General features: G+C 36.8%; 1 protein-coding gene across 1 annotated transcript in view; it reads left to right on the top strand.

The window, feature by feature from the left end:
• The window catches only part of LOC129280193 (plexin-B1-like), a 48129-nt gene extending 34040 nt beyond the window's left edge, over positions 1–14089 (top strand). Inside the window, exons 25-36 of the mRNA XM_064112292.1 lie at positions 2820–2897; positions 3174–3240; positions 3760–3906; positions 4488–4641; positions 6333–6433; positions 7079–7184; positions 8357–8439; positions 8919–9029; positions 9753–9919; positions 10445–10583; positions 11041–11181; positions 11838–14089. Coding sequence (XP_063968362.1) covers positions 2820–2897; positions 3174–3240; positions 3760–3906; positions 4488–4641; positions 6333–6433; positions 7079–7184; positions 8357–8439; positions 8919–9029; positions 9753–9919; positions 10445–10583; positions 11041–11181; positions 11838–11924 — 1381 coding nt within the window. The 3' untranslated portion in view covers positions 11925–14089. The remainder of the gene's footprint in view (positions 1–2819; positions 2898–3173; positions 3241–3759; positions 3907–4487; positions 4642–6332; positions 6434–7078; positions 7185–8356; positions 8440–8918; positions 9030–9752; positions 9920–10444; positions 10584–11040; positions 11182–11837) is intronic.
• Positions 14090–22424: the final 8335 nt, after the last annotated feature.

The raw sequence follows: 22424 nt of genomic DNA on the forward strand, positions 1-22424 counted from the left end.
TAATGAAACTTGGCCATAAGGTCAATCAAGTATTACTGAACATCCTGCCTGAGTTTCATGTCACATGACCATGGTCAATGGTCATTTATGGTCAATGAACTTTGGCCGAATTGGGTGTATCTGTTGAATTACCATCATAACTTTAAAAGTTTATGGATCTGATTCATGAAACTTGGACATAATAGTAATCAAGTATTACTGAACATCCTGCCTGAGTTTCATGTCACATGACCATGGTCAATGGTCATTTATGGTCAATGAACTTTGGCCGAATTGGGTGTATCTGTTGAATTACCATCATAACTTTAAAAGTTTATGGATCTGATTCATGAAACTTGGACATAATAGTAATCAAGTATTACTGAACATCCTGCATGAGTTTCACGTCACATGACCAAGGTCAAAGGTCATTTAGGGTCAATGAACTTTGGCTGAATTGGGGTATTTGTTGAATTACCGCCATAACTTTGAAAGTGTGTTGGTCTAATTCATAAAACTTGGACATAAGAGTAATCAAGTATCACTGAACATTTTGTGCGCATTTTAGGTCACATGACCAAGGTCAAAGGTCAATGAACTTTGGCCATAATGGGGGTATCTGTTTAATTACCATTATAACTTGGAAAGTTGTTGGATCTTACTCTTGAAACTTGGACATACGAGTAATCAAGTATCACCGAACATCCTGTGTGAGTTTCAGGTCACATGATCAAGGTCAAAGGTCATGTAAGGTCAATGAACTTTGGCCACGTTGGGGGTATTTACCATCATATCTCTATAAGTGTATTGGTCTAGTTTATAAAACATGGAAATAAGAGTAACCAAGTATCACTGAACATCTTGTGCAAGTTATAGTGCTGCTATATGCTGCTATATTGAATCGCGTGATGCAGGTGAGACGGCCAGAGGCATTCATCTTGTTAACAAGATGCGTCCCTCATTAGATAAGCGGTGAGACAAATAACAAAATACCACATAAAATTGAAATTTTATGGAAATGCCAGAAAAAATAGAAGCAAGCTGTATTTGAAAAACGCCCTAAATGTCATTTTGTAAAGAATTACAGTGTTATATAAAGTGTATTTTAAATAGAAAGAAATTAACAAATCAAAACAATTCATATACGCTTATACCCATCCGTTGCGTCCACATTTACATGTATAGTCCATGATGAAGATCAACTGTAGTCTCCAGAAAGAACAGGAAACTGACAAACCAAATTCAGCTTTACAACTAAATTCTTGTGGAACACATTTAAAAGAATTAAATCTATAAAACAGGCACGCTTGCGTTGAAAAAGAGAACTGAACAAATATCATCAATGAAAGTTTGAGAAAAGTTGGACGAACAGTAAGAAAGCTTAGAGTATTTGACTGTCCACTGCGAACAAAATATTATATGACCCCCAAATAATGTACAACACTTTTTTCCTGCACTTTCGACACTGAAATCCAACATAACATCTCTTTTGAGGTATCATAGGACAAATATATCATCCATGATATAATCATGTTTTAAAACAAGTTTTAGTTTTAAAACCCTTATTATATGTCATGATATTGAAAGAGCACCTGACATTGCGATGGACTAGATGAACGAGAAATTTAAGTTGAATACATACGTAAGTCCCGCCCCCCCCCCTCCACTCAGTGTTATTTAGGGTACGCCTATCATGCCTATGCTCGCTCCCTCCCTTTGAAAGCACCCCCCCCCCATGTCATGTCTGCAAAAATTGTTGAACCCCCCCTTTCGCGGGCTTTTCCGGCCTTGGAAAAAATATGGAACACTGCTCAATGTACGCCCTATCTCAGGACAGACAACCCCACCCTTCATCTCAGGTAAGCTTTCATTACAATAGAGGTTCCCTGATGTCATGATGGAGGACAAAACAATAGCAAAACCATGACTTTTTATAGTCTGATGCACAGGTTTTTATTGTTTGTCCTCCAATATGGGTGCTTGTGGGAACCCTCTCTACCATCACACTTATTCCGAATCAAGCAGAATTGGCCGGAACGAAAGGACTATTGTTTGACAACCAGTTGGTCATGTAAATCTACTTCGAACACCGTTCGAAAATACCCCTCGAATGTTTTGAACATGATAAAAACCTTCGGGACGGCCAAAAGAAATGACAAATCAATTCGAATGCACTCAGAATGCTGTCAGAATATTTAGAATGCGCCTAGAATGTCCAATAATGTAGCACGAATTATCATTCTGACTCCTTTGCGGTTCATTATGACTAGTGTATGATGATTCACCTGGTCAATTTACTGAGTTTCAACTCCAGTTTGGTGAATTCATAAGTTCCTCAAAAAAATCTAGATTTTTAAAATATTTTTTTCGTTCCAGCTTCTGCTTGATTCCTCCTGATTCCGAATAAGTGTGATGGGGGCTTACGAAAAAAAATTGACGTTCAAAATGCTCAAAATCGCCCAACTTTGACAGTTTTCGCAGGATCCGAAGGATATACAAGTTATGATTAGTAGGTGATTTCCCAGCAAATATTGGTAGGATTAAAAGACAGAAACTGGTTATCTAAGACGACATAATTATGGAGGTTTTTTAAACGAACAAGTATATCGAGGAAACTGAGGTACAAGTTGCATGACAAAATATGAGATCTTATGTCTACAACAATACAACCAAATCAGTGCAGTATCATTGCAGAGAATGGGGCACTAAGCCTGCTATACAAAATATATACAATGTTGGTGATCATGTAACCTGCTGACATTTTGCAAAAAACAAATTAACTTAATGTTCATCGATTAATTATATTCATGTTTCAATTATCCCGTTTATTTAATTTTCAGAGTGATGACCGCTCTTGTTGAAGATGATATCATGGGGGCATCAGAATCCAGAAGACCACTGGACAAACTATTCACAAAGTAAGTGATCAATCCTTGGGTTGGGTTTTAGGTTATCATTGGCATGCATAAACGTTATGTACAGTGTGTATTAATTAACGTTTAAAGAAAACAATAAATCGAACGTCATTATGTCAGAATCATAAAGTCTTATATTAAGCTTTAGGAAGAGACGTCAACTTCGGATACTAAACCAATTCCATAAGTAAAGTCTAGCTAGCATATCGTTGTTATGCAATTATCTTGGACATACATCTAAACTGTGCACCATCATGATTGTATATCCTCTCATTTAAGAACTGAATCTATCACCGAGAAACTGATCAGCAATTGGTTTTCAATCTGCATGTTCGAGTACGTAAAGGTGAGGCCTGTTATTCACAATTTAAAAAGAAAAAAATATATATAAAGGTATTTACCCAACTTCTTCAGTATCAAATTGTAGTATTAACCTTCAGTTAAACTGAACAAAATCATAGTTAATGGAGAAAACCAGATGTTTGTAGTAACCAATTTAGCATACAACATGTATATGCTCCTGCACCCAAAATGCACTAGTTTTTGTATTAAATGATCATGGATTAGATTTTTTCCATAAATGCTATACGTGCATAGGTCACTTTCGAATTTTGATCGTGGTGTGTCGAATTTAACATTGCGTAATGTTTGGGGTTTTTCTTAATTCCTGAAACTGTGAAACTTAATTGAAGTGAAACAAACCAAAGTTACCTTTGAATAATATGTGTCATGGCTACTAAATTGAATTAACCAATAGCTTAGAGCGTAATTAGAAGGTAGTGTATAATGTACACTATTACATTTTTAATGTTGAACTCGCGCACAATTCTTTCTATTTACTATCTCGTTTCATGTACTACTTTAGGTATATGGACTCTATTCATTATTCATGCTGTACCAAGCAATAAAGGCTCAAGCCGAGAAAGGTCCTATAGATGCTGTGACAGGGGCTGCGTACTACACGCTGGAGACTGATAAACTCATAGAAGAAGAGATCGACTTTAATTCTCTTGTACGTTGACGGAAATTATGATACTAGATGGGACTGGTCTAAAAGTTTGTCGTTAAATGAAACCAATTTTAGTCGTAGAATATACTTTGGATCGTATTTGTAGATCATGAGGGGTGTCATTTTATATTATGCAGGGGCCGGGGAACGGTTTTAAAAGTGGGGGGGGGGGCTGACTATGCAAAAAATCACAATTATATGGCAATTTTTACGTTCTTGCACACGGTTTAGGAAAGGGGGGGTGGGGCTGACCCCCTCGCTTTCGCGGCCCCTGTTATGGACTTTTTTTGAGATGGAGGTCATCGTCTGAAATAAAGCTTTGATCTCATTGTACATGTAGGTTAACAAAGTCTATACGTACATGCAATTTAAAATAAAGCATACATCTATGAGCAAACAGTCACATCGTATGTTTATTTTGGTTTTCGGGGCGTTTCTTTCTAGAAAGTCAACAAGTAAACTACTTTACGTAAAAATACAGATAACTCCGAAAAACTTTGGTGATTCCTTTGCAATGAAAATGCTGAACTCTAAAAACCTTTCAATTATTTACTATACTTTCGTTTACATTCCTTTTGACATAGAACATCGATGTTGTTGATGAAGACGACCATGCCTATGTTGGAGTAAACGTGTTGGATGTTGATACCGTGAAGCAGGCCAAACAGAAGATCCTAGATTGCCTTTGGATGAAGAGTTTCTGCCTGCTACCGAGGGATGTTGATGCAGTTGATCTCGGTGAGAGCTGTTATGATATAGGGCAATCATAATGGGTGATGAATTTAAGCTCCATAAATTAAAGAAGGACTTTTTCTGATACTGATGTAAATTCTGACGCTTATATAAATTCTGTCATGATACCGAAAATAAACATGTATGTACCATTCATAGAAGAGAAGAAAACCCACAATGATAATGCACGATAGGTTGAAAATCAATTAAGTATGTAGTGGTGCCTGGCGTTAGAACAGAGGCGTAGATCCGGGGGTGGGGGGTGGGGGTTGATAGCGATCGCCCGACCCTTCAAAATATTGGGGGAAAACATAACGTTTTGCCCCCGACCAACAATTCCGGATGTGCAAAATTAAATAAGATTGAATGTTACACAGAAATTGACAAGCACGATTGAGATACACAACGCGTTCTTTACTTGAAATCGTGCTCAAAATGTCTGCTTTTGAGATTGGAATAAAAAAAATCAGCTAACGCTTCGCGCTCGCATCACTTCTTTAGTAAAAACCCATACTTTTCATGAATAAATAGATGAAAAATTTCCCATTTTTAGTTCTAAACCTCAAAAGAACTCCCGCTTCGATTTGCAATACTCTGTTTATTGGATATATTTATGTTCTTTTTTAAACACGTCCATTAAACTATCAAATTTGTTCAGATCAAAATATCAAAATTTTCAGCTCGTGCTTCGCGCTCGCATCTACTCTTCTTTTAGATACCAATTGTAACAATTAGTACCAAAAATGCTTAGAATATCAAGCTTTCAGGTCAGAATATAAAGAAACTTCAGCTCGCTCTCGGCACTCGCATTATCTGTATAGTGAGATATGTATCCTCCTAATGAGTCACTACTAACAGTCCTAAACAGGTACCCTTTCCCTGTTTTCAGGTCTATATACTACAAAATATCAGCTCGCGCTTCGCGCTATTATTTATTCGTTGGTGAGATATGTGTCTCTTTCTCATGAGTCTTATGTGTGTGTGTATGTGTGGGTGAGTAAGTGTGTGTGCGTGAGCTTGTTTTGTGTGATCGAGTTCCTTTGTAACGTTGATTCATGAATTTGCCCCCCCCCCCCCCCCATCTGAGAAATGGATCGACGCCTCTGCCTTAGAGGACCGGATTGATCAACTTGAAAAAAAAACACGCCCAAAACAAAGGGACAGGCGCAGCTGAAGCAATAGAGTACCGAAATGTGACGTCAGTTGCCATGGTGTCATGACAGGCTGGTTCTAAACAGAGTCTCAGCTGACGATCGTCTGTACATGAAGTTGGCTCGTCTGAAAAAAGACATTATAAGTGATTAAATTCCGATAGCAGACATTTTCTCCAATGAGAAACAGACGCTTTTATTAGGCGGGTTTATTTATTTAGAACCAGGCCGCCATGACAACTGACGTCATCGCTTCGGTACTCTATTCTTGATGTGTTTAATGGGGGTGGTGCTGATTGTCATGACACACATTTCATTGTACCCGTAGGGCCGTAATATTAATCAAATTAACTTGAATAGGGATGTTAGGCATTTCATGTAGGTATTTTGACTGCCAGTATTTAAATGACACTAGTATAATCAATTCAACTGAAATGCCCGATACACAACGAAATGGATTATCATTCTGCCGATAAGATCAATACTTCACGTTTCAAATTTAGTTATCCAAAGTGCGTTTTTGCTCGTATAATTTTTGTTTTACAGTTTGGATCGAATCCCCTGAAAGATACATTTTGCTTCAGGATGTGGACGACATGTCTGAGACACAGAGCAAGGTCACGTTCAATACACTGAAGAGCTATGGGGTTCGTAATGTGTTTTTGACTTTATTTTGTGTTAATCATTTTAAATCCTGATTGTCAGATGTTTATACTCACATCATAAGAAAGACGCTCACTCATTTATAGGCAATTATAAACCTACAATCATTGTAATTAGGCAATGAAGTAAGTATAGAGTAAGAATTGGTAAGTAAACTTCGATTATGAGGCATTCTGACGGAATAATGGGATTATCCACATCTACCGACGCAGGGGTGTTATAATCACACACCCTCACACACAAAAGCGTTCTTTACATTTAAATATATTGACGTGGTACATGGTTGTCAATTTGAAATAATTCACATGGGCTTGATAAGGATCTGCTAATTAATTTCCAAAGCCAATAGGGGCAACAGTTTGTAGGTTTGTTTTTCGATCTCCTCAACGTGTACTCGTTGTCAACACCATTTTTTTTAATCCTAAAGTTACTGGTCTTGTTTTTTTTTGTACTTTACCCATTACTGTTTTTTGCTGTATTCTCGCAATATAAATTCATTGTCCAGAGGAATATGCGTAATATTGCTTTCACTTTGTATGCATTGGATTGATATCTTTTGTGAGTAACGATCTACTGAGAGAGAGATTGAATATTGGTACATCGATTTTCAACTGTATTTCATTTCTTAGATTAGGAACGGATCTCGTGTTGCACTGGTAGGAAATAACCAGCTACCGAAAGCACCTGTCAATGGCTACCAAGCTCTTGATGTCAAAGAATTATCTTCGAACCCATGTAAGTAAATACATCTGAATATTTTAAAATGTAGCCATCATAACTTGTGCTCAAAAAGGAAATGCCTGCCTTAATCACCTGTGAATCTTCCCAGAGTGAAAAACAGGCCTTCAAATTTCTAGTCTCGAATGATTTCCATATTAATTTATAGATAAAATTGTCAAACATGACATATTACAGTAGGGGAAGGTGAGCATAGGGGCAAGTTGAGCCACCACCCCCAGGCCAATAATGAATGAGTCAGACTTTGTGGTGGTGTTATGTACTGATGACCCATTACATAACCCTTTAACCAACCATATTGTTTTCGACTTTGAAACAAAAAGTACTCTTTTAGACGGAAAAATACAAATTTCAGCCAAAAAGTAAAAAAGGGTGTAAAATAGAGGATTGCTTTTTATCCACACACGTCTTTAAATATGATAAAGAAATAAGAACAATATTGTTAGTCCAGGTATGGATCTTCATTCCTGTCATAGTCTTTTTAATGATGGATGCAAAAGAAACGTGTGGATGTTAAAGTATCGCATGGAGTGGGGTACTTTGATTCAGCCAACATAGGGTAAGTTGAGCCATGGTAATTCGTATGGTAGTAAGAATTAAAAAAAAATTGAAAAGCCATTGATATGCAGGCAAGAATGTGTAAATTTACATGACAGTTCTTTTACTTTTAGAGGATGTTAGTATTTATAGAGAATTAGAAAGTGAAAAGACTTGAAATGAAAAATTGACATGCTGCTTCTTTCCGTATACATTTTGTACACAGTTTTGTGGCTCATCTTACCCCAGAAGGTGGCACAACTTACCCCACATATGGGGCAAGTTGAGCCATTTGACATCGTTTTTTTCAAAGGTCACAATGAATTTCAGTGTGGGGCTAGAAAGTTATGTATAGGTGAAAAATATTTCCCAAGAATCGATTTAAAAGGCGGGATACTTATTTCTACTATATTATTAGTCATATCAATTCTGAAATGCAAAATGAAAAAACGTGTCATAACTTACCCCGCCTTCCCCTACTCATTGTCGGCAAATGCCGAAATCAGTATGAGTACTTTCAAGTACAAAGAATTCAACTTTTCTTAGCTTTGCCTTGTATGTTACCGTCATCTGTTGAAAAAAAAAATTGAATTCATATCAATTTTAATAAATGTTTCTTTCCCCTCCCTCAGATGAATCCTTGATACCTGTATCAGATGAGACGAATCGTACATCAGGACCATCTCTACAGACTTTGAATGCTGTCCATTTGAAGGTTTTTAGCTAGAATTGTGACATTTGTATGGTTTTGCGTTGTTTTATCGTGTAGTTGATAAAATTCGTATTTTTTTTTTACATCGTACGTATATCAAGAGTTATATCATGTTTGATCACACGAGCGTCAGTCCACGTTTGGGATGGGAGGTGGGAGGGTGGGCAAAAGTAGATCAGAAATAGAAATAGAAGGCAATTTTTTTCCAAGTTTAATTGCATTATCATGCTTTCCAATGTTTTCAAGGCTATAATGTATTTTGCATTGCTTACTATAATTTTCAAGTTGTAAACAATATTCTTTTGGGGAAGGGCAAATCGATATTCCCCCAACCGTCCCAGGATCGACACTGCTTGACTGTGCTCGACTCTATCTTCACACCCTACAGTATATCTACAAAATGTGTATTATATATGTGTAGGCTGTAATTTATTGAATGCATATATGATGTATATTTTCTATTGACTGTTTAAATTGCCCAGATTGATGCTGAAGTGCAAACAAGGAAAGCAGTCAACCTGCCTGATAACATTAAAAGAAAGAGAGCAGAGCTTGATCGGAATCTTGCTATCCCACATATGCTTAAAATGAAAGTAAGTTATTGTATCCCCGATGGTAGTGGATTCAGTATCTTCTGCTGGAAAGAACACAGTGTCCCACAGTTTATGCCACAGTGTGTTCACAGTGTGGAACACATTGTGAAATCACATTCACACTGCTAAACTTGATTAATTCAACAGTGTGAATCACATATTCACATAGTCGACCATGTGAGCACGCTGTGAACACAGTCACGCTGTCGAAATGTCCACAGTGTGAACATAAATGTACTTGTATCTTCAAATTGTTGAATTTGGGTGTTTTAATAGTGGGAATAATAATTTCACATTGTCCACTATGTGAGCATACTGTGATCTGTACGACACTGGTCTTTCCAGTAGTAATTGAGGCCACGAAGGGAGTAATTTTGAAAATGATAGAGTGCTAATATTCACATTTCATTTTCAAAATCGAATAAGTAATTGCTCAATATGATTATGTGTGATAATGAAATTCCCAGTCTTTCATGACATTTAATTTCTTTTGTGGGCACCGGTTCAAGGAAGCATTTATGACTCTGGTCAAATCATTACCATCAGGTGTAATTATATTCATGATTGTATAGCATTACTGTTATTGTACTTATAAAAATTGTATCACTTGCATTCTCATCAGTATCACCATTTCCATAGCGATCGTCATATGATAATCATTTTTTATCAATAAAAAATCGCATTTGGAAGTTATGATGTCGGTTCAATATCGTTGATTTGTAGGCATCAATAGGTCCATACGTAGATGGAGTCTTTGAGGTTATGTTCAAGAAACCATCCCGGATCCCTCTACCTGTGAAGCATCTCTTTGACACGTTTGATGACCTTGCCGTCAAGTACACCGATGGGAAATCGTCCAAGGAATGCGCGCAGAATTGGAAGATGAATTGGTGAGCCAAGTTCTAATATTAATTTTGTTTATTACGTTAGATATAATTTTGAATAAAACATAACATCAAAATGCATCAATATCCAGACACACTTATCATAGCACCCTATTCTTGAAGTTAAGAGATCGTGCTTTAAACGCACTTGTAATGGAGACCCGTCCGTGATTAAACGGACTCATTGTGCACTAGATTTGGACTTGATGAGGTTAAATGGCATTTGTTTTGTCTTGTTTAGTCCATCAAGTCTAGGTCTTTGTTGATTGTCCATCCAAGATCTGCGTCATTAACAATTATTTGTGTTCATTTACATCCTTTACATCATATTTTAAGAGGTTTTTTTTTCTCCACCTGATAATTGTTCAACGTTGGAGCAAAATGTGAAATTATACCTTGACGCGAAAACCCTGTCAAACGGTAACATATTATACATTTTGTTATACGGAGACAGCTCTTCCCCGAAAGTGCCAGAATATAATATTGTTGTTTTACATCTCGTCGTTTGCCCTTATTTACTCTCTTACCTAGCTTGTCTCGCTTCTGGTGTCAAATACTTACCAACCTACCATCTTTGTTTGATATGCCAAGATCAGAAACGGCTGATCGATGTGTCATCGCTGTTGCTGAAGCCATTACGGATGCAGCTAGGACCACCACGCTGTCACAGGTAAATATACCCATTACACTATTAATCTTCCAGAAAGTATATTTGATACCAAGTTGTCCGTTCATTTCATTTTCTCCTTTATTCAATCAATCCACAGAAGAAATTATCAATATCTGCATTCTCAGTTAATGACCAGTGTTCTGCAGAATTGTCATGTAAAAATAAGCAAATTTTTATGATGTTACATTTTTTTTTACTCAACATCCGCTTTTGACGAAACGTTCAGCGTTGTTCTTGTGTTACCTCTGTGTAGTTATCAAAATCCACTTACTCTTGCGTTGGGATTTCTCCTTGATGACTATTCAGATGGGGCGATCAAAGATGTAATCACTGGAAACGATTGAGAAAAAAATCACCTCAGATGGAAGCAAATAGGCAATTAGGGAAATAAACTCAAACCGATATCTGATACGTTCACTTGGTTTTTTTTTTATGTATGGTCCGCTTATACCATCAGAGCGAATCAAATCATCTACCCTACTCCAATGAATATCCGCTACAGCGACAAATGATGTCTGACTACTGCTCCCTGATATCAAGCCAACCAAAGGTCAAGTCAAGACTCAAGTTAACAAGAGACTGTTCCTCCATCACAAAGGTAAAATGATTAAAGAATACTTCCCTTTTTATTCTTTGTTCTCCGATTGTTTTGACATGCCAGCCAAAAGGGGAAGGAAGATGTGTGGGTGGGGTCTCAGCAAAATTGTTTCATACAGTCACGTGCTAGTCAGGTTTTAAAAACAACTGTTCAAAATTACAGTCTAGATTCAAATAATTGTGTCCGTTCCTCCATCCGTCCTTTTTATATGACCTCTTTATTGACAACACAGTGCATCTCAGGTAAAACATTTTTATACATTGGGCCCTTATCTCAGAGCAATTGCTTGGTCAGCCCTTGTTTATACTGCACATGCAGGAGTGACATTTGCAACATTATTCATTATAAATGAATAATTCAACATAAGGTAAAAATTGTTCAGGTAAAAGTTGTTAAGGTTACCGAAAATAGAATGAGAATTCAACAATTTCAATGGATCATTCGGTACATTACCTTTTTGATAATTTTTTTTTTAACGATCGATTTAATCCTAGTTCTTTAAGAAGGATGAATATTGAAGAACTCGGATTGAATGAATCGTTTCTGGCATTACATGTATGTATTAAGATTCCTGTCGCGTATGCAGTTAGCCCTTGATTTTACACAATGTTCCTATTTCATATGTTTTTTCTTTCATTTAATCATGTTCACTTTAGGAGTTCAAAGGTCATTTCAGTCATCTTTCGAATTTGCTGCACCTTTACAACCTCACCAAGGATGACGTAGAGGGCCTCTTGAAATAAAGTGCGTGGAAAAACCTTAATGCCACCCTTGAAGTAATATCATTTCATAAAAGGCGCCAATTAAATTAACATCCGTGATCGGCGCCAGTATGTGGATGTTGGTAATGGGAGAAACTTAAGAATGCCTCCGTTGCGAAATAGGTGTATTATAACTAGGACGACCCAATCATGGGCGAAAATCCCAGGGGGACGCGTCCCCCTACCCAAAATAGTAGGGGGGACATAATATCAAATGTCCCCCCTAATATTTTGGTCTTTTATGATGGAGCAAAATACATAACTTCACTATCGAAATAATACACGTACTTTGGACTAAATTACTAAATTTTTTTTTTGCTTGTCAAACTTTCCAGGCCTGGTCCCCCTACCTTTGGGGACAGATTTCCGCCCATGGACCCAACCATACCTTATGTATTTTCCATGTTCAAGCTTTCCGTGGTCTTAGTTACCAAAATTTTAATTCAGTACTTGACAAATAAAATAACCCTTATAAGCCATACGATTTAAATTAATACATACCGTTAACAACAAGTGTGTATTCTTCCAGTTTCTGCCTCGGGATTAACAATGAAATTCATTTTTTCTCTCTACTAAAGTCATCAAACATCTAAGTATTGGGAACTTCTCCATGGCATGAAATTATTTCGGAATAGGGGGTAGCTTAAAGGATTACAAGATACACGATTGGTTTTGTTTATTTATTGTTAAATGTCTAGTGCCGAGCGAGACATTTGATAATATTCATTCATGCCATTTGTTGTTTGACCAGGGTAGATTGTGTTTGTGGATTCTCATAAAATTTGCAGACTATTCACTTGCATAAACAGTTACTTATTCAATAGTACAGTAAATACGATATATCACATTCCATACCAATGAAAACCATGGAAATAAAGAAAATGTACTTTGATAGCGTGATATTGCACAATACATAATGCAAAACGTATATTCCATCAATCCTGTATCTAACATCCGATCTGTGTACATACTTTTTAATCTGTATTATATAGATATGTTTATTCAACTTGATTCTGACGATTAATCAAACTTGAACCTAGATCCATAACGCCTTAAATAGAGTGCATGTATATTTTATACATCATTTGTAAATCCCAAATGGATCAAATTCTTCAAATTAAGGTTTTCGTACCAGTTAACACTATAATCGTTTCTATCATTAACTATTGAATTTGATGGTGAAAAAAACTTGGTGTATCATAACATGTTTTATATAGAAAAATTCTATTTTTGATATGTATTGGTGTAACTACATGTATCCTGTAGCGTTCTCTCTTTCTTACAGATTAAAATATGAAAATGAGTAGTATTAGAAACAAGGAGTAATTACATGGTGAATGTAATTTAATACTATAATATTCCAGGATCTAAGATCTGTATATTAAGTTGTAGATGTCCGTAATGGTGTATGTTCGAGTCAATGTGTTATATTATGCAGGTCTTAAAATGATCATATAGCGTTCTCTCTTTTAACGGATGAGAAAATGAAAATGGGGAGTATTGCTAACGCAGAGTGATAACATGGTAAGGTGAACATGAGTCAATACTTTAATAAATCAGAATTTAAGATTTGTATATTTTTATTGTAAATATCCTTCATGATGTATGTTCGAGTCAATGAATTATATTATGCATGTCTTAAGATAAATGTGTCTATATGATTAATCGTTATTTTAACACAATCACAAAAATTTACCTGTTTTTGGTAAGGCTTTATCGTAGCTTGCGTTATGCATGTAGCTGATGCAGCACGATGGAGTGTATATATTATAACAAACCTTATCATGCTTATATCTTCGCATGGATTGTGGTCTAGCCACCCCTTGTCTAACTTAGATTATCTTAAACACATTATCAAAACGTGGATTTTTTTTTTAACAGATAAGAGTCTATTATGGCCAATGAAACAGGATCTATATGACTTTAAATTTATATCTGGATATTGTACGGAACTGAACTCAACATGGTAGATAAAGAAAAAAAAAGGTTTCCCAGAAACAATCATTGTTTAACAAAGAATAATTATCGTTTATATTTTAAGAGACATACTTTTACCATTTTCATTTAGTGCACAATTACATTGAGCAACCTCATTACCAACGTGGTGATTATTAAAAAGGCAATGATTTGAATATAATTTGTATGGTAAAGATGCTGATTTATCAATTTTTATTCTTATCATTAATAAACATAAACAAAGAGATTGAAAGTTGAGTGAATATTAAATTGAAAAATGTAATAAAAATGGGTATAACAGGTGTGTGCGAGGGTGTATGATACTGCGGGTAAATGTGTGTGTGAGTGAGCATGTGAAAACGAGTACACCCTTATGAATTCCTCAACTGACACGAGGACACACGGAATATACCTTACCAGTACGTCACCTGCACCCTGGACCTACTACTCAGAGTAGTAGGTCCATGCCTGCACGCAATCCCATTTCTAACCGTCCAAAATTATACGCTCTTTTGTAGAAGAGCAGAGTTGTGGTCGATTCGAAAGATAAACACGAGAATGTGATCGGTTTATTAGTTTAGTTTCATAATGATCTTTAATATATGAGATTCCTACTGACTTAAAGGTTGTTGATATGACATGTATACAATGCACAAAAGTAGGTCTCTGTGTGAAATGTAGGGTGACAAATCTTTATTCAAACAAAGTCCTCGACTCCTACCATAAACGTGAATGACTGTTTATGTGTTTTTTATGTGTTTATTGTGGGGGTATAAATGTGTTTTTGTTCATGTTGTGCTAGAAATAGAGGGTAAAAGACACAGCAAGAGGGACAAATGAGGGGAGATAAGAGGGGGGGGGGGGGGTAGAAAGCAACACATACTAAGAAATTTTTGCACCTTTAAGGGAACACTTTAACCAACTTTTTGGAGGTGTAATCTTGGTCATTAAGTTGAAAAGGGTGAAAATTTTGCTTTTTTATTTTTATTTCCAACAATAAATTTCGTCGGCACCCTTAAGGGTGCAAATTTTAACCCTTTAGATGCATGGTACTTGAGGTTAAACAAAGTTCAACTTTTTATCTTTATTACAAGGTTCAACTAAGTATCATAGTTTGCTTATATCTAGGCTAACTGCACCTTTAAAGATGCTATTACCTCAATAGTTCAAATTTAAACCTCTATTTCTTATAGTGTGTAGACAGAGAAAGCAGATAGCCATCAAGGAGTAAGCCTAAAAGCAAGTATGAGACGAAATGCATGAGAAAATGACGTTGCAGAGAGGGTACGGGGTAACGACAGCGAAGTGAGTTGATATGTTAGATGAGACAAACATTTAACATGTTGACTACTGAGTTAAAAAGAGTGCGTAGTTTGCACTGGGTCCGTTTTTTCCCAGTAGTAAAAGGATTAATCATATTCTAGCTGAACGGTTGGCTTACCCTCACATCGCCTAACACCGGGACAATATACTAACATGATTTTTTTTTATTGTAATATTTTTGTAATACCCCCAACTTGGCCTTTGATCCTGACCTTTGACCTTGATCATGTGACCTGAAACTTGCATAGGATGTTTAGTAATACTTGATTTACTCCTATGTCCAAGTTTCATGAATCGGATCCATAAACTTTTAAAGTTACGATGGTAATTCAATAGATACCCCTAACTTGGCAAAAGTTCATTGACCCTAAATGACCTGTGATCTTAGTCATGTGACTTGAAACGGTAATAATTGAATAATTTTAAGTCCAGGTTTCATGAACTAGATCCATATATATTTTTAAGTAGTGATGACATTTCAAAAACTAAACCTTAGGTAAAGATTTAAATGACCTTTGACCTTGGTCATGTGACCCGAAACTCAGGCAGGATGTTAAGTAATACTTCATAAACCTTATGGCCAAGTTTCCCCGTACATGGTCTAAATTCATTGACCCTAAATCACCTTTGATCTTGGTCATGCGACCCGAAACTCAGGCACGATGCTTAGTAATACTTCATTAACATTATGGCCAACTTCCCCCCCCCAAACATGGTCTAGGTTCATTGAACCTAAATGACCTTTGACCTTGGTCATGTGACCCGAAACTCAGGCAGAATTTTGAGTCATACCTCATTAACCTTATGGCTAAGTTTCATGAACTAGGTCTATATACCTTTTAAGTTATGCTGTCATTTCAAAAACTTAACCTTCGGTTTACTTAACCTTTGGTTAAGATTTGGAGTTGACGCCGCCGTCGTGCCCCCCCCCCCCCCCCCCCCCCCGCCGTCGGAAAAGCGGTTCCTATAGTCTCTGTCTGCTTCGCAGGTTAGACAAAAAGAATCACTGAATTAATGGGAAAAAAAGTAAACTCGATTATATTACGTACATTTCTAATGTTTGATTTAGTGAGGGATTTCTCGATATTATGCACATAAAAAGTAGTAAAATATGCCCAAGCAAACATGTGCCCAGACCCACCCACCACACAAATACACATGTCCAGATTGGCAAACTATGAAATAATTTATAATTTGGAAAAAAAAAGAAACCACTAGCTAACTTTAACTCAGATTATCAAAAATGATTTTTTTACATTACACTTTAAACCGATAGTCCCCAGTACCAGCAGGTAATATCACCAGTTAAGCTTCCTACACCTCTAGTTTTCAAGCTGAATGAAGGGGATGTCACGATATCAATATTTCCCTAAAGACCCTAATGCAATAGAAATGAACATAATAACACTATAAAACTAACTCAACTGTGGCAAGGCATTTATGTGCCCCGGTTCATCGTTTTGTTTGATTTACTTAACTGAAACCTTTGTAATATTTGGATAACAATGAAGTGATGTGAATGATATCCTACCATTCAGCGAAGCCCGTCATTGAATAAAGACCCCCCCCTTTTTTTTTAATGGACATTAAATGGCGTAATATTCGCAACATTATTTAGTTGGAGTAAAGCACGAGAGAGAGAGAGAAAAAAAGAAAACCCCTGAATAGATACGTGATACGGAAATTAACGGATTTGAAACCTGTGCTAAAATTGGAAATCAACTACTAGTAATTATAGGCATACAGCTACCGTGTCCCCATCTTTAACGTTTAATTGTACAGTACAAAAGGTTCGAGTAAAAATAATAATGCAAAAAAAAAATATTTCTGAATAAGAAAATCGTCGTTGATATTTAGTATTTATCTTATTGTTTTTTAAGGAAACACAGAACGTAGGGTAGGCCTCCAATGTAATCATCACATGTTTCAAAATACGACAAAAACTAAATTAAGGAGAAGGCAATGGATGGAGATTGCCCAAAGTATTCAAAATTCTGTCATTGATGGCTCTTCTGACTGGTACTTTCATTAAACGAAGTGATATTAATATGAAAATAAATGTACACATGTTCTTTAAAAATCAAACTTTGTAATAAATCCTAACTTTTATGGAAAATACCAAAGCAGAAGCAACTATAGTAAACATAGGTTTCACAAACTTATCAAATACACAATTACGTTTATACAAGTGAAATGCCTCTAGATGTCTCGCCTTAATTACCCAACTAAATATAGCAGCTGAATTGAAAACAAGGATTGAATATTTATTCACAAAAAACATCTCAGTATGATAAGAAAAAACAAAGTTCATTGACCTTAAATGACATTTAACCTTAGATATACTTCATTACTCTTGTTTTTAAGCTTCATGTACTAGATCCTTAGACTCTCAAATTTATGACGGCAATTCAAAATCTACCCTCAACATGGCCAAAGATAATTGACCCTAATTGACCTATGAGCTTAGACATGTGACCTGAAACTTGCACAGGATGTATAGTGGTACTTGATTAATCTTCTATGACGGCAATTTAAAACATACCCTAACATTACCAAAGTTCATTCACCCTAAATTACCTTTGATCTCTTTGTGACCTGAAACTCAGTGATACACCATAACCCTTTCCAGGTAGCAAAAAATATGGGGCCCATCTGGTTATCCTGTGGGCGCAATTCTGTTCGCAGATGGGTAGAATATGGGCAACCCATATGGTACCCAGGTGGCATCTGGGGCCCATATTCCGTTTGCACCGTGGTCTTCGTCCAGCCCCCATATGAGCATGTGGGTTTTATGCAAGATACATGTATAGCCAAGATGAACCATCTGGGCCCCCAGAAGGTCTATCTGGGACCAGATGCAACATGTGGAACCCAGATGGCAAATCTTTTATTAATTTATCCGGGCTTTGTCTGGGTCCCACATGGGTAAGTGGGCTTTATGTGGGCGACATGTGGGCTGTGGGACATAGGGTCCAGATAGAGCCCGGATACACCATCTGGACCTCAAAGTTTTATCTGGAAACTATCTGGGCCGAGATGACCAATCTGGGGCCCGTGTTCCGTTTGCATCGTGGTCCCCATCCGGCCCCCATACTGGCATGTGGGTTTCATGCGGGTTACATGTGGATTGTTAAACACAGAACCGATAAAGATCCTAGATAAACTATCTTGGCCCCATGAAGACCTACCTGGGAATCATGTAGGATAGTTATGCCCACATGGTACCCAGATAGGCCCCAGATGGGTTCAAGTATGGCCAATAGTAACCCACATAGCCCATGTGGGTTCCTATATGTGATATATGTAACGTTTGCACCCGGGTTCCAAAATGGGTTCTGCATGGGTTCGAGGTCTCGTTTCCATCTGGGTCCCATCTGGGCCCCATGTAAGCTCCATGTGGGTTCATTAACAAAATAATTGGTGTCATTAAGGTCATTGAAGCACATTTTGGCAACTCATTACACTAAGCCATATCATCATATCCTATCCTAAAATTCTACATCCTAATCCTAAATCCTAATCCTATCCTACACCTATTTAACAGGTCTTGTCATTGACTTCTATACATGTATAACGAGCGAGTTTACAAAACTTGACAAATTATGGTTAACAATATTGCTGGATAATATTGAATGTGGGACCCAGATGGTTCACATCTGGATTCCACATTCAATATTATCCAGCATTGGAACCCAGATGTGAACCATCTGGGTCCCATGTTGCATGCAGGAGGTTCATCTTGGAACCATATGGCATCCATTTTGGCAAAGCGAAATAAAAGCACTTACATGTCAAAATCTGAATTTTTGTGCAAACAAGTATTTCCAACGTCAGATTGCGTTACTACATGAAGTAGTTGTGTGTTTTGCGATAATTTAGTTGAGGGCAACCTTTTTGAAAATATTTCGGATTGATTACAAATTTATTTAGCTCCAGTTTAGTGAGCGAGTGAGTGGTCTTTAAGTTGAAAGATGTAAAACTCACTTTATGGTCAATTTTGGCGCTAATTACTGTTAATAAGGTATCCTTTAAGTTGTATGTTGAATAGATAGTAGCCGGTGACACTTATTCTCATAACTTCAAGAGAACATAAACTATGCATAGGCGGTTGCTAATTTTGCCAATGGGGGTGGGTATGCAGGGAAAAAACATTTTATCCACATTTTCCCCCGCTCGGCCACTTAAAGCTACTTTTTTGTATTTTTTTCAGAGGTAGTCCTAATAACTCCTAAACTAAAGACTTAAGTTTTGAGTACATCTTAGTTTTTATTCCCATATGTGTTGTTCTGAGACGATTTCCATCTGGATTTTTTCCAGAACAACACACACTGGCCCCATGTGGGGTTCACATATGTTGTTCTGTGATAATCTCTATTCAGATTGCCCAGAACAAAGCATATGGGTACCCACGTGTGTTTTTCTGGGATGATTTCTATTCAGATTGCCCAGAACAACTCATATTATAGGGCCCGAATGGGGCCACATGTGTTTTTCTGGGGTGATTTATATTCAGATTGCCTAGAAAAAAACATATTGGAACTATGTTGGCCCCGCATGTGTTATTTTTCGAGGATTTCCATCTGGAGTTTGCCTGGAATAGCACATATGGGGCCCATGTGAAGCACAGAGGATGTTTCTGTTCAGAATTGCCTGAATAAGGGACCCATATGGGTGGGGTCTGGGATGATATCTATTTGAATGGACCATATGAGTCCCATATGGTATTCATGTAGGGCATATGTGCCCCAGTCAGCCCAGATAAAACGTATATGGGGCCCAGTTGTTCTGCTACCTGGGTTATGCCCAAGTTTCATGAACTAGATCCATATACTTTCAAAGTTATGACGACATTTAAAAAAACTTAACCTTGGTTAAGATTTCGATGTTTATTTACCAAACATGGTCCAAGTTCCTTGAAACTCAGGCCGGATGTTCAGTCATACTTGATTACCCTTATGTCCAAGTTTGATTAACTAGATCTATATACTTTAAAAATTATAATGACGTTTCATAACATCCATGTTGATGGCGCCGCCACCGTCGAAATGGGTGCCGACAGTCTTGCTCTGCTGTGCAGGTGAGACCAAAAAAATGCTGTACATATACAATGCTCATTACCATGATTATTTATCAAATCAGAAAGCGGGTTTTTATCATAAACAATGATGGGAAAAGGAAAAGTTAAGCAAAACCTAAGATGTGGTACACATCCTGATTCCTTAAAGTAAAAAAGAATATTATGAAAGTCAAATCAAAAGCAATCAAAGATATATAAAAAAAAGGTAACCAAAAACGGCAAATTAAACTTTGGATATGACACTAAATGCTAATCACTTTTTTTATTTATTTTTTGTTAACCCAAAATTTGCCAGAAATTTTTATGACATGCATATAAATGTGCGAGCGAACGAGGTTGGAATACCGAAAGGAGACAAAAGATGTCTTTCAAGTGTTTCAAGGTTTATATATGTATATATACACAACAAAAAAAGTAAGTCCCCCCTAAATCAAATTGCTGTAACTTTTGAACGGAAATATTTTGAGATATGATATTCCGTAGGTGGTTTTCTACACTCATTAAGCAACTCCTGGGGAAAAATAGGATTGATTGGTTGAGTCATGCATGAGTAATTAAAGATTGAATTAAAAATGACCATTTTTGAAATTCACAAGAGTCGTTTTTCAGATTGTGCAAATACAAAGTTGGGCAAATGTTGTCTTTAGGTGAATTTTATGGTGTTATGCTGTTTTACTATCCATCATTTAGCCACTCCACACACAATTTTGATATAATATGTTCATGGTTGAGTGAGCATAATGTATTGCACGGGCCCCGGAAGCGGGGGGGGGGGGGGGCTGGGCGGGGAGCTTCAGCCCCCTCCCCCACTTTTTTCCAAAAGCATGTACAAAAATGTAAAAAAGACCATACGATTGTGATTTTTTGCATGGTCAGCCCCCCCCCCCCACTTTTAAAACCCTTCCCCGGCCCCTGTATTGTGACGTATCATCATAGGGGTTTATGGTAGTATCCTCTACAACTTTTTAGATCATGTTAAAATTTGAAAATGTTGGTGGCTCCCCCGATTATAGGCCCCTCCCCCATTTAAAATGTTGGACCCACCACTGATTTGTCCATAAATTAAACTGATCATGAAAAATTGTTAGGAAAAGAATACATTTATGCAGTATAAAGAGTATTCATTCCTAAGTTTTCGAATGTGCTCGCTCAACCATGAAAATGTTGAAAGTTCGGAAAGTGTGTGGTGATAGAAATGATGGATGATAAAAACGATAGCAATTAAAGTCTTATTTGAAACCGAATTTGCCCCCAATATTCACTTTATTACCCTTTAAAATGAGTCTGTGACATTGAAAATACAAATTTTCCCACTTTGATGCGTGCTCACTCATCCATAAATAAACAAATCGATTTCATTTTTGCACAGAATTCTGCCCATAGTTTGATAAACATTACTGCAAAATGACATTGCTAAAGACAGCCGTGAAAAAAAGTTCCACCATATTGAATAAGGGGTTACTTATTCTTAAACATGTGCACCCATAATGTACACAAGTCTATGAGAGACGAAGTCAAAATTTTAACAAATATGAAATGAGTGTTTGTTTCATGGACGGTTTTTGTTACTTCTGCCAATAGTTATTTCATGAAACTTCGTACATGGCTTCAGAATAACACTATCGAAAAGGCGCGCACACCAAAATAACCATTCGATACGACACAGAGTGGGGCCAAGGCCTTGAACTTTCTTCTCATTTGCATAATTTTCGAATATTGTGTGCTCACTGATGCATTAAACATCGGGATTTTCATAAAAATCAAATCAAATGAACTATGCAAGGAGGTTTGTGACAGATATCCATTGTAACAAATTGCATTTTTTTCCAATAACGTAAAAAAGAGCTAATCGCATTCCACATGTTCATTAAAGCGTGGATATTTAATTAAACGCCTTTGAATCATTGAAGCAAGTTAATTGGTCATGAACATAACGAAAAAGTTGAGAAAAGATCATTTTCAGTTCCCAAAATGAACCAATACTCGCCTATGATATTTGAAAATCGTATTTTTTTTTCAATAAATGTTCATTGAACCGTGAAACGATGAATATTGTTGAAGAAACTGTTCCAAAACTAACTGTCATCATATTCTATCATTTTTATTGATATAAATGTGTAAAAAAT

Source organism: Lytechinus pictus, chromosome 17 (assembly GCF_037042905.1).
Source record: "Lytechinus pictus isolate F3 Inbred chromosome 17, Lp3.0, whole genome shotgun sequence".
NCBI classification, from domain to species: Eukaryota; Metazoa; Echinodermata; class Echinoidea; order Temnopleuroida; family Toxopneustidae; genus Lytechinus; species Lytechinus pictus.